We start from the raw sequence: 14333 nt of genomic DNA on the forward strand, positions 1-14333 counted from the left end.
AGGCCAAGAAAATGGGCAATGTCTGGAGAAGAAAACAGCCTTTTATTTTTTAGTGAGATAAATGAGTTTTTGTGTTGTGTGTGCATGGTTGTGTTAGCATTCACTTCTAAAATCACTGTCACTCCTACTGCTTTATTATCGTCTCATGAATTGGTAACTCTAATGATGAGATTTCAGACCAAGGATAAGACAGAGTAAAGCAAAATAAACTCATGGATAAAAGCTTCAGAGTAAGTCAAGAGGTGTTCTAGTTAAAATTCAAGAATGAAGCAATTTGTTGTCCAAGGTAGGACAAAGTGGTCCATGGGATCTTTTCATATGACTGCATTTGTCATATGAAGGAGGTTACAGGTATTCTACAGACATTAGTTATGTTTTCCTCATTATTGCTCTCATTAAGAGAACTTTTAAAGGGTCTTTAATGCTGTTGAACAGGTATCATCCAGTTATTTCATATGTAGGAGGGCTCTACATAAAAAGGAGGCTCAAGTGATTCAGAAAACATAATAGATCCTAGGGGAATGGTCCCTGAAATGAAGATGGTGGTGTAGAATGGAAAGCCAGATAATTTGTCTATCCTTTGTATGGTTTTTTTCTTCATCTCAGGATGAGGGAAGAAATATAAAGCAAAATGTCCATTTACAGCAGCACTGAAATGAACTAACTTGGCTTGTATAACAACTCTCTTTAATCAGCTGAATTTGATAAAATACCATGATCTTTGAGTGACAATTTGATGAGGATGGCAGACTTATATTGGATCTAACTATAGACATACTTATGACCAATGAATAATGGGACTGTGTTAACCAACAGTCTACAGACGGATAGACTCACTTTATCCTATCCTGAGTGCTAGTTTTCAATGCTTAATTAGCATAATCAACAGTATTGCCCTTTCCTGGGATTTAAAATCCCCTGACTTCTCCCCTTTAGTGAAGCACAGTGAATTTATTCATGGGATGTGTTCTCTTGACATTCAAGTTAGTAAATGCAAATTTGTAATTTTTTAAATTATTAAAACAATATAGTTTGTCTGCAGAAAGTATAATCATTTCTTTTTTGGAATTGAACAATTTCTCTACTAAAATCCTGACATTTCTGGGTCCAGCCAAGGGTTCCCTTATTCCAGATGGTACGTGACTTCTGAAATTGTTCATTTAGACTTCTGCTCACCCACATTTTTTAATTTTTGAGTTACCGGAAGAGTAATTTACATGTGGGCATGTTTGAGGAGAGTTGGGAGGTGAGGAAAAAAAGAGTTGAAAGAATGAGGAATATAATTTGAGGACTCCAAGCATACATATTTTTAAAAATACAAAATATAAATAATTATATTCTTTTACATTTTGTCTCTTGGTAGTAACATTTTGTTTCTATCATAAGGTGTTTCCAAGTGACCAAGTCTGTTATTTTAAGATTCTCTTAAATAAATAAATTCTTTTGCCTTTATATAAAAAAACAAAGCAGCCAATTATTTTCTGTTTGTTTTAATATATCATATTAACATTAAATGCATAAATTAATTAAAGGAAGTGATATTGTAAATTATAGTATCTAATGTTTCAAGACCTTATCCATTTTTAAAAGATACCTTTTATGAGTGGTAATGAAAGTAAACTTGAGACTGGAAAAAGAACACAGATACTTTTTAGGGAAAAAAAAAAACATCTTAAAGTTATTCAGGAAAGAGAGAGTTTGAAGCTGCAAATTGTTTTAATATGCATATAATTAATTGTGAAACTTTATAATGTGAAATGTAATTAAACTTGTTCTAGCCATTTGGGTTTTGAAATGCTAGGTACAATACTAAGTGAAAGATGTGAGAAATCAATATTATCCTTCTGGCATTTTTGCTTCAGCTATATAATAGCTTTCTTACCAGGTGTGTAAGAGATATTTTTGCCTTGATCTACTGGAAGAAGAATGTTCAATAAAGGGTAAATCTATTAATTAGAGACCTGCACAGCTTTCTTTCTTGCTAGTGTAATCATTAAATTGATTTTTCCAGTCCATCATGTAATTGTTCCACCGATGGAATCCTGCTTTCCATTCTCGTTCTGCTTCATCAATATTTCCTGTAAAACATGGAATGAGTTGTATTAATCTAAATTTTTATCTCTGTTTACGTTCATTGAAAAATAATTTTGATTGCAGATGCCGTTATCTCCAAGTACACTGTACAGCGATGTTTTATTCATTATTTATTATCAACTTCTCTCACTACCTGAAAAGATTTTAATCGAAATTTTGTATATTATAAAACCTAAAAACATGGCATTTCAAACTGGTTCTGTTTGTTTAAATGTAAACATTTTTATTATTAATGAATACATTGTTGATGTTATAACAATTATATCATGCATTTACTTTAAATTTTATTAAATATATTTCATATAACTCCTTTGGGGGAATTATCTGAGAAAATAGTGCTAAAATATAAAATTATGTTTTCAAGACACACTGGAAGTATCCCAGAGCAAGGTATGGTATTTCCATACAGCTCAGTGTTGCTTACACTAGAAGGTTGTTCAGGCTTGTGTAGGATTGAGCAGCACCTAGCCAAAAATTTAGGAGTTTGTTTATTCAACCTGCTTTACAGTAGTTGAGTATTTAGAGATAGAGATTTTGAAGTACATTTTCAAAAATTGCTGATATTGAAATTTTATTTTACCAACAAATACATCACAGTAGACCACATGTGCTTGAACCAGAATGACTCAGTTTGGTTTATAATAAATTAGTCATTTAAAATTTGCCCCTACCCCACCTTATTTCCCTTCAAATTATGACCCTCTCATTTACAAATATTTTAAGTAATGATTGAGAATATGTAGTCTGTGATTTGTTAAATGATACCTCTTCTGGTCTCTTGGCAGATTAAATGCATTACCTCATTGCTATTCACACCCAGAGGACACAAGGGCAGCACTGTAGCTCTGTCAAGGGATGCAGAAGCCCATCTCTGATGTATATTGTGCCACAGAGCATTTAGTGATACACAGAGAACTGGTCTATCAGTAATGTTTCCCAAACAGATGAGTCCATAATTATAACTTTGGTGAGTAAAATCTGAGAATCAAAAGGCATATTAAACAATCGAATACAACTCTGAGATGTCCATATTTGCCTGAAACTAACCCCTAACCGCTATAAAGAAGAAACTAAAAGCATCTACTGTATTGTGATATCTAGTACGTAGCCTGAAAATTGCGGAATGTTCTGATGAACAGAATGGTAAAGTATAAAGGAACTAGTCAGCAATGTGTCTGGTGATTGAAAGTCAATTACTTTTATTTGAAAAATATAGAAAATAGACCTGAGGAGCCACATCAGTTATAAATAGCTGACATTAAAAAAAAACAAAAAAAAAAACAGGCAGTGAATTGTATATGTATGCCATTTTTCTCACAGAAAATGTGATCATTCATGTTGGTCATTCAGGTTTAGCCAAATATCTTCTTACCAATGAATTCTGAAATAGTAGGATAATCTGAACAATTTTCTCAGTATTTCCTTATACAAATTTAAGTAATCACTTCCTGAAGAATAGTTAACTAAATTACTAATTTTTTATTGTATTATTTAATGTATGTAGGTGGTCTTAAATATCTCCAAGCTTAGAATATTTAGAAATATTTGGATTGTGTTTTTAAATATGTAAATTTTAGAGATTTTTCCCCCCTTAGAAATCAAGGGTTCTACTATTTATCACTAATTTTTTTTTTCTTATGAGTTATCTCTTCTATACATATTAGTGTATATATGTCAATCCCAGTCTCCCAATTCATAACACCACCACCACACACCCCCACCACTTTCCCCTCTTGGTGTCCATATGTTTGTTCTCTACATCTGTATCACTAAATTTGTTTTGCTTCTATTTGAGTATAAATATATAAAATAAACAATTATACATTGTTTATTTTATATATTTATTTTTTCATTTATCCATTAGTTAATTCCACAAAAATTGGCTGAATAGCGAGAGTGCCCTATTTTAGTTCCACTGCTAGGTTTCATGTTCCTCTAGGGAAAAATTCCTAGTTTTGCTTTCTTTATTTAACTGCTAAGGTGCTGCTTATATAGTAAGCCCTCAAAACATCTCTAAACTTGATGGAAGAAGGTTGTTAAGATAATGTACACATTGGAATCAATTAATTGTAAAGTCACAGATGAACATTATCACTGTGCCATGAATAGTCTACCTTTTCCCCCTTTTACATAATCCATAACCAATTATTTAACCAAATGCTGAAACAAAACAAAACAAAACAAAAAACAACACACACCTGTCATTTCCAAGACTTTGGGAAAAAATAGTGTCCAGAATCTGCATTGTTGAGCACGTAGTTTAGTGTATACTCTTGGTGACTCTGTATTCAAGGTTAAATATTTTTGTTCATTGCTTTTGAAGACAGGCCATCTTGTACTATTGTTTTGGGTCCCATTTGGATTTCTAAAAAATTAAAGAGAGGCATTATAGTTCTACTGAAATTAATGATAGATAAAAATATATATATTTATATATATTGTTCTCAAAAACCAATAAGAGCTTTTAAAAAGTCAGGAAAATTGTGGATTTGTTTGATGATGTCAAGCATAAATGAACTGGGTTGAATGTTTTCAGCACCTTGAAGCACTATGTTAGTTAAAATTGTAGAAATTAAAATTTAAAGAAGAACTTATTACACACATTTCTGCTTAACATACAGGGAGAAAAATATATTTTATTCTAGAATGCTTATATTTTCTTCACACTTAAACATGTGTTTAAATTTGGGACTGATTACACATTTCCTTAGTATGTAATAACCTCGTTACCCTAGGGAACTGCCCTCAGTCTCATTTTTAAGTTGATCTTACATTCTTATAGATCTGTTCACTGATTAAAAATCTTTCAATAATTCCCCTGTGAGTTAGTTCAATAAAGGTTAGTGAACATGCTGCCACCCACATTTCCAAACTTATTTTCAGGTATTCTCTTCATGGGCCAACCAACAGGAATTAGGGACAGTTCCTTAGTGATTCCCTCCTCTATTTTACCTCCTGTCTTTGCCTAGCTATTACTTGTGCTTGGAATTCCTTCATTTTCTAACATCAGGAGTCTAGAACCTTCAGATTCTCTTTTTGTGCTGATGTTTCCCATATCTTTGTGATTTTTAAATCAGTAACACTTGGCTCTATTTTTCAGAAATTTATGATTTTTGGTTCTTTGGTACCTTGTAGGACTCAATAATATATTATTGCCTAGGTCACACAAACAGAAACTCAAAGAGTAAACATTCTGGAAGTGACTCTGTCTAGATAGTCACTGGTGATTCTAAAGATTTTTCTTTAATATATTTGTATGCTATTATTATGAGTCAGACCCTGCCTGGACTCTAGAAACACAAATGAATATGGAAAATATGGTTTCCCTCAGGGAATTTACAATCAAGGACATCCATGAAAACAAAGAACCAACAATATATGGTAGACTAAATCAAGCATAAACAAAGGGACAAAAATTGTCAGAAGAGGGAATTACGTAAAGGAATGCGATTTTAGCTGAAGTAAGGAGAAAAAATAAGGAACTGAACCAGAAAGAGAAGTTTGGAGTGCTAGAGAAAGGGAACAGAATTAACATAGTATAAATAATAAGTGTTATCTTAGTTCAAATAGCAATGAAAAAACTAGTTTTCTTGGATTCTAAGATAGGGGAGATCCTATTAGAATTATAGCTTTAGGATATAAGTGTTATAGCAGTAAGATCTGACAGCTTAGGAAAATGGTTTAGACTTCAGCTTGTAGGCATTTACAATTCTTGAGGGATTCTTTGCTAGATGGTTTATTGTGTACATAACATTTTAGAAATATTGACCTGGAGGTGGTATCTAGAATAATCAAAAAACCTAGAAATTAGTCACATATACTTGTATCATAAAAGGGAGACTAAAGTGATAGGGATAAGTAACTCATTCCTTTCTCTTAGATTCGTCTGACTTAAGCAAAGTCATATAAGAAAAACTCCAGTTGAACTTTTCTAAAAGTTTAGCTCACAGAATTCTCCATTATTCAAATACCTTCTGTATATTATTAATGGATAGGAAGTTGGGAGTAGTGATAGCAGATACACTTTTTTTTTTTTTTTTTTTTGGCCGAAAGCCTGTGAACCCCTAGAATTTGGAAAGCGAAGCAGGCATTCATCCAGCTTGGTTAACTAGAGGCAGATTTTGCCAACAAGAACTTGTGTTGAGTAAGTACCATAAATTCCTAATTTATCACAGATGCATAAATATTCAACCGTGATTCAGGGGCTGTAGAGATAAACAGCTTCTTGATGAACTAGTTGATTTTATGTAGGAGTTGGATGATTTAATAAGAATTATTAATAACCAGAGCTATTCAAGCTAAGCCAATATCAGAACAGGATTGAAACCTCTTGCTTTAGGGTATTATTTGAAAGAGGTCAGGAAGAAAATTTCTTCAGATCACAGATGGCACACTTGTCTAAGAGAATTATGTAGTCTTTTTCTTTTCTTTTAAAGCTTTAGAAACGAACAAGTACAGCTGCTGGAGGCTGGATATATTAAACCAGGAGAACCATCGGTCTGATTCGGTACAGCAATTCTTATGTTCCTAAATTGCCCACTTTCCTTCTAATTCCATTCTAATTAACTTATGGCACCATTTTAACTGTACATTTATTTCTGGCTTCTGCAAATGGCGACTTAAATAGAGCTGACTTGTACTTGAGTTCAAGAGCGAAACACTAATGGCACTGCCAGTGTTCATTTAACAAACTTTGTCCTATGAAATAACTCGTGACATTCCAAATTGTAATTCAGAGATAATAAAATTCCTTTGCCTATGGATGCAGATATAGTTTCCAAAAAGCGACTGAAATAGCTCTTGAAGTGATGAGGCATTTTACTCTCTAATTGAAGAAACCTCCAAAGACTCTAAAACTTTACCAGAGACATAATTCTCTTCCTATTTGTATCAATTAAACACTTTGTGAAGTCCAGTATAATTCCCAGATACAGAATTCTGAAACACTATATAATTTTAATTCCAAAATTATAAGATAAATTTAAACATCTTGACTTTATTATTTTTCAAAAATATTTTCTATTCTGGTTACAAAATAAAGACCTCAAAGTGATAATACTTAACACTTTCCATGAGATAAAGAAATCTCTTCTCTTTTCGTTACCAGGTTCTTTTCCCAATTTGTGGTATACAGAAGTGGTTTAACAGGCATCCATTTCACTTTTCCTCTGATGTAGGATAGAAAAATTTTAAGACATGGCTTATTTAACTAAAAAAGCAGAGTACCTTTCAAACTGTATTACAGGAAATGACCTGCTTGTCATTGGTATTTGAGCACAGATTTGAAAATTCATTTTATGAAGAAATTCTTTAAAAAGACATTAATTTACTCAGGATGCCTGCTATGAAGAAGTAGGATGCACTCAACTTCATGCATCAAGTTTTCTTTGAATTACAAATTCCAATATTGCCTACCTAATCCTAACACAGGAATTAAGATTCCCTTTAAGAATTCAGGGACAGTTATTTCTATTTTTTTTTTTTTTCTCATTTGAAGAACTTGTCTTTATTTTTATGGGATTTAAGCAAATATCAGAATTGTTAAAGGTGTGTTCCATTTGTTTCTTTAGCTTTTTAAAAATTTCCCTGGACCACAGACATCGTTTGTTCTTTCTTTCCGGCACAGGCAGCTCACTTTCCCTGTCATCTATTCAGTCCCTCTAATGTGGTCAAGTTTAGGCACTGACAATTTTTTTTTTTTTTTTTTGGCTGCATTGGGTCTTTGTTGCTGCGCACGGGCTTTCTCTAGTTACAGCGACTGGGGGCTACTCTTTGTTGCGGTGCATGGGCTTCTCATTGCGGCAGCTTCTCTTGTTGCAGAGCATGGGCTCTAGGCTGGCAGGCTTCAGTAGTTGTGGCACGTGGGCTCAGTAGTTGTGGCTCACGGGCTCTAGAGCACAGGCTCTAGTAGTTGTGGTGCATGGGCTTAGTTGCTCCACGGCATGTGGGATCTTGCCGGACCAGGGCTTGAACCCGTGTCCCCTGCATTGACAGGCGGATTCTTTTTTTTTTTTTTAATTTATTTTTGGCTGTGTTGGGTCTTCGTTTCTGTGCGAGGGCTTTCTCTAGTTGCGGCAAGCGGGGGCCGCTCTTCATCGCGGTGTGCGGGCCTCTCACTATCGCTGCCTCTCTTGTTGCGGAGCACAGGCTCCAGACGCGCAGGCTCAGTAGTTGTGGCTCATGGGCCCAGTTGCTCCGTGGCATGTGGGATCTTCCCAGACCACGCCTCGAACCCGTGTCCCCTGCATTGGCAGGCAGATTCTCAACCACTGCGCCACCAGAGAAGCACCAACAGGGGGATTCTTAACCCCTGGCCACCAGGGAAGCCCAGCACTGACGTTTTTAGAAGGTGAAACGTCTAACTATATTTTGTGTTTCCAAACAGTTGCCTTTGGGTCTACCTTCTTCTACTTTGAAATGTGTCCTCCAGAGCTAGGGGTTTCCCTGGGGCCGATTGCCGCACTGCAGGTCTAAGGCCCAGGTGTCCAGTCGGCTTTATGAATGATGAAAGTGGTTTTGATCTCCTCTGTTAGACACCTGTGTCTGTCTCCCAGCTCCAAATCACATGCCGCCTCTGGGAAGCCTGCCCGGCTCTCGTTTCCCATCCCATGAGGTGACATCTCCTGTCCTGCTGTAATTTCTAGGAAGTTCTGGGGAAGCAAACACTGTGTCCTTACGCTGGTGTATCCTGGTAACGTAGCCTGACACTTAGGCAGTGCAGGCAAGCTCTGCTGTGACGTCAGATAAGGAACTTCATTTCGTGTGCCTCGGTTTCCTTGTCTGGACCCTGAGACGGGGCCTGGCGCTTTGTGTGTTCCGTGGGAGCAGGTGAACCATCTCTTCTGGGTGGGCATTTTCAGCTATTTTAACTATGTATTCACTTGTCCTGTTATTTTGGAGGCTCCTTTAGTCCAGAGATGTCAGTAAATTCCACTTAATCCTCTTTTCTTCCCTGATTTCCTTTAAACAGGCATCCTGGGCTGTCTGGTAAGGAGCAGGGTTGTGAGAACTGTAGCATTTGGTTGCTTGGGCTTCTGAAAACAAAAACCTCAACAAAGAGTAGCTTAAAAATCAAGATTTTTTTTTTTTCCTGACACTATAAAGACAAAAGGAGGACAGTTCCTGGTTTGGTTGGGTCAGTGACTTAGAAGCATTTGTTACCCAGGATCCAGGCCTTCCCCTCTTCCCACTTGGTCGTTCTCAGTGTGTCCGGGGTCCTCGGGTGGCTTCAGGAATTCTGGGTGTCCTTACTGTATTGCTTTCTGTATTGTTTCAGTTATCAATCTCTGCAACTAGTTTTTAGGATGTGTGACTACATCTAACTTTAGTAAGATTCTTGATCCCCAGCTTCAGGGCAGGGTGGCCCAGTGAGTCACTGAGTTTATGGATCATGGGTTTTTCCTTGCAGCTCAAGTCACGTTTAACTAAAACAAATCTCTTCTGTTTCAGTGTCACCATCTGTCGGAAACTTAGATTTTGAGTGGGAACCCACACACAGGATGACCCTGTGTCCTGGGGGGGCTCAGGGGTGACAGGGAGGTGCCTTGTGATTGCAGTAGTCGTTAGGGGTCCCCTTCAGAGCCTCTGTTCTGTGATCCTGGCCACTTGAACAGGTTTCAGAGGGGAGCATCAGGCCCATGCCCCCTTCCACACAGCCTGGGGGCCTCTGCCGGACACCTCAGTGCCCACATATCTGCCTTAGCAGAGTCCTGCTAGTGTTGGAGGGTCTCCTGCAGAGGCGGGGGGTGGCTGTGTCCCACCGTGAGGACAAGGACACTGGCAGCAGAAGCTCTGGGAAGCACTCCCTGGTGTGAGCCCCCCCAGAGTCCGCCATCAGCCCCACCAAAGAGCCTGGGTAGGCTCCAGTGCCGGGTTGCCCCAGGCCAAACAACCAGCAGGGAGCCAGAGACAGTTATTTCTAACTAAGATATACAGTGATTTTAAAGTGAATATATTTTATAGTGCTTTACAATCTAGTAAAATGAAGCCACGATTAGTAGTTGTAAATTGAAAGGCCACCTGAAATATTCCACAATCATAAGAGTGCTAAAGGGATACAGTATATATTGGATAATTTCTTAAATATGCAAATATTCCTGGATTTATATTCTATGTCATGTCATGCTTAAATAAAACTGTATTTTTTGGGGGGGGGTGAGGTAGAAAAGGATAATTTTATTACTTTGCCAGGCAAAGAGGGACACAGTGGGCTTTTGCCTTCAAAAACTATGTGTCCGCAAACAGTATTTTAATTTAAAGAATAGAGGGGTTATAAGAGAATCTGAATTTAGAGATTAAATCCATTCTTTCATTAAACAAATATTAACTGAGAGTATAGTATTGAAACCGTGCAACTCAGATTGGGAATTGAACCCACGTTCTTTTAACTGAGATCACACACCTGGTCGCAGGACTTAATGAAGCTCAGGTTCTTGATGTCTCATCACAGAAAGAATTCAGTGAGAGACAAAGTGATAGGTAAGAAGTGGATTTATTTAGAGAGAAATACAATCCACAGATGGAGTGTGGGCAATCTCAGAAGGTGAAAGCGGCACCAGGGCATGGGGTTGTCAGTTTTTATAGGGGTGGGTAATTTCATAGGCTAATGAGTGGAAGGAGTATTCCAGCTATTTTGGGGAAGGTGTAGGGATTTCCAGGAATTGGGCCACCACCCACTTTTTGACCTTTATGGTCACCTTTGGAACTGTCATGGCACCTGTGGGTGTGTCATTTAGCATGCTGATGTGTTACAATGAGTATACTGAGGCTCAAGGTCTAGTGGAAGTCGACTTGTCCGCCATCTTGGACCTATTTGGTTCTAATCAGTTTATGTTGTATCCTTGAGCTATGTCATTCTTTTAAAGTTGTGCCCTGTCCCCTTCCCTCTTGTTTCATTATGTCAGGCTTGTTTGAATCACTGAAGATTCAACAAAAACAAAAAAGACAGAAATTCCTGCCTCTTACAGTTTTCATTCTATGAGAAAGATAGATGATAAAGATGAAAATAAGGGAAAATATATAGTATGTTAAACAGTAATAGCTGCTAGATATAATAATAATGTGGAGAGTGGGGATGATAGGAAATGAGGAGTGTATATTATTGTGTGTGTGTGTGTGTGTGTGTGTGTGAAGAGGCAGTGGTGAGGGACTGTATAATAATGAATTTGATTGGCCTTTGTCCACATTTCCTTGTGAGATAACCCCTAAGTCTTTGGAATTTTTCAGTGTACCTGATACTTTATGCTAACAAGGTGACTCATGTTGTGCACATGATGGCTTTTGCTAATGCGATGACTCAGGGTGAGGCTGTCACACTGATAATTTTAGGGAAAGAAGTATCCTCACCAGAAAGGCTAACCATGTGATTAAAGGGTTGGGACTATGAAACAAGTGATATCATCCTGATCTCCAGGAAGGAGAGGAGCCTGAAGATTGAGTTTCACCACTTGGCCAATAATACAATCAACCATGCCTTTATGATGAAGCATCAGTAAAACTGTGAACCTCAAGTTCAGGTGAGCTTCCTGGTTTAGCAATTCTCCATGTGCATATTGCCACATTTTTTTTTTTAAATGATAAAGAAACTGGATTTTATTTTACATGCCATCAGAATATTTCAAAATGTTTAAGAGGGTAAGTGAAAGGATAAGATCTACATTTTATTGTGTGAATTATTGAATTTTATTTTATTTATTATACAGCAGGTTCTTATTAGTCATCAATTTTATACAAATCAGTGTATACATGTCAATCCCAATAGCCCAATTCATCACACTACCCCCCCACACTCCCCCCGCCGCTTTCCCCCCTTGGTGTCCATATGTTTGTTCCCTACATCTGTGTCTCAATTTCTGCCCTGAAAACCAGTTCATCTGTACCATTTTTCTAGGTTCCACATATATGCGTTAATATACGATATTTGTTTTTCTCTTTCTGACTTACTTCACTCTGTATGACAGTCTCTAGATCCATCCACATCTCTACAAATGACCCAATTTCCTTCCTTTTTATGGCTGAGTAATATTCAATTGTTTATATGTACCACAACTTCTTTATCCATTAGTCTGTCGATGGGCATTTAGGTTGCTTCCATGACCTGGCTATTGTAAATAGTGCTGCAGTGAACATTGGGGTGCATGTGTCTTTTTGAATTATGGTTTCCTCTGGGTATATGCCCAGTAGTGGGATAGCTGGGTCATATGGTAATTCTATTTTTAGTTTTTTAATGAACCTCCATACTGTTCTCCATAGTGGCTGTATCAATTTACATTCCCACCAACAGTGGGAAAGGGTTCCCTTTTCTCCACACCCTCTCCAGAATTTATTGTTTGTAGATTTTCTGATGATGCCCATTCTAACTGGTGTGAGGTGATACCTCATTGTAGTTTTGATTTGCATTTCTGTAATAATTAGTGATGTTGAGCATCTTTTCATGTGCTTCTTGGACATCTGTATGTCTTCTTTGGAGACATGTCTATTTAGGTCTTCTGCCCATTCTTTGATTGGGCTCTTTGTTTTTTTAATATTGAGCTGCATGTGTTGTTTATATATTTTGGAGATTAATCCTTGGTCCATTGATTCATTTGCAAATATTTTCTCCCATTCTGAGAGTTGTCTTTTCATCTTGTTTGTAGTTTCCTTTGCTTTGCAAAAGCTTTTCAGTTTCACTGGGTCCCATTCGTTTATTTTTGTTTTAATTTCCATTACTCTAGGAGGTGTATCAAAAAAGATCTTGCTGTGATTTATGTTAAAGAGTGTTCTTCCTATGTTTTCCTCTAAGAGTTTTATAGTGTCCAGTCTTACATTTAGGTCTCTAATCCATTTTGAGTTTATTTTGGTGTATGGTATTAAGGAGTGTTCTAATTTCATTCCTTTACATGTAGCTGTCCAGTTTTCCCAGCACCACTTATTGAAGACACTGTCTTTTCTCCACTGTATATCCTTGCCTCCTTTGTCGTAGATTAGTTGACCAAAGGTGCGTGTGTTTATCTCTCAGCTTTCTATCCTGTTCCATTGATCTATATTTCTGTTTTTGTGCCAGTACCATATTGTCTACATTACTGTAGCTTTGTAGTATAGTTTTAAGTCAGGGAATCTGGTTCCAAGCTCCGTTTTTTTCCCCTCAAGACTGCTTTGGCTATTCAGGGTCTTTTCTGTCTTCATATAAATTTTAAGGTTTTTTGTTCTAGTTCTGTAAAAAATGCCACAGGTAATTTGATAGGGATTGCATTGAATCTGTAGATTGCTTTGGGTAGCATAGTCATTTTCACAATATTGATTCTTCCAATCCAAGAACATATCTTTCCATCTGTGTCAGCTTTGATTTCTTTCATCAGTGCCTTATAGTTTTCTGAGTACAGGTCTTTAACTCATTATGTAGGTTTATTCCTAGGTTTTTATCCTTTTTGTTGCAATGGTGAATGAGATTGTTTCCTTAATTTCTCTTTCTGATATTTCATTTTTAGTGTATAGGAATGCAAGAGATTTCTGTGCATTAATTATGTACCCTGCAACTGTACCAAATTCATTGATTAGCTCTAGCAGTTTTCTGGTGGCATCTTTAGGATTCTCTATGTATAGTATCATACCTTCTGCAAACAGTGACAGCTTCACTTCTTCTTTTCCAATTTGTATTCCTTTTATATCTTTTTCTTCTCTGATTGCCATGGAGAGGACTTCCAAAACTATGTTAAATAATAGTGGTGAGAGTGGACATCCTTGTCTTGTTCCTGAACTTAGAGGAAATGCTTTCAGTTTTTCACCATTGAGAATGATGTTTGCTGTGGGTTTGTCATACATGGCCTTTATTATGTTGCGGTAGGTTCTCTCTATGCTCACTTTCTGGAGAGTTTTTATCATAAATGGGTGTTGAATTTTGTCCAAAGCTTTTTCTGCATTTATTGAGATGATCATATGGTTTTTATTCTTCAGTTTGTTAATATGATGTATCATATTGATTGATTTGCATATATTAAAGAATCCTTGCATCCCTGTGAAAATTCCCACTTGATCTTGGTGTATGATCCTTTTAATGTGTTGTTGGATTCTGTTTGCTAGTATTTGGTTGAGGATTTTTGCATCTTTATTCATCAGTGATATTGGTCTGTAATTTTCTTTTTTTGTAGTATCTTTGTCTGGTTTTGATATAAAGGTGATGGTGGCCTCATAGAATGAGTTTGGCAGTGTTCTTTCCTCTGCAAATTTTGGAAGAGTTTGAGAAGGATGGGTGTTAGCTCTTC

General features: G+C 36.8%; 1 protein-coding gene across 1 annotated transcript in view; it reads right to left on the minus strand.

Annotated features, from left to right (window-relative positions):
• Positions 1–1757: 1757 nt before the first annotated feature.
• Positions 1758–14333, minus strand: part of BCHE (butyrylcholinesterase) — a 76191-nt gene continuing 63615 nt past the window's right edge. The window contains exons 3-4 of the mRNA XM_068547392.1: positions 4293–4459; positions 1758–2078 (exon numbers count right to left, since the gene is read on the minus strand). Coding sequence (XP_068403493.1) covers positions 1954–2078; positions 4293–4459 — 292 coding nt within the window. The 3' untranslated portion in view covers positions 1758–1953. The remainder of the gene's footprint in view (positions 2079–4292; positions 4460–14333) is intronic.

This window comes from Eschrichtius robustus, chromosome 6 (assembly GCF_028021215.1).
Source record: "Eschrichtius robustus isolate mEscRob2 chromosome 6, mEscRob2.pri, whole genome shotgun sequence".
Lineage (NCBI taxonomy): Eukaryota > Metazoa > Chordata > Mammalia > Artiodactyla > Eschrichtiidae > Eschrichtius > Eschrichtius robustus.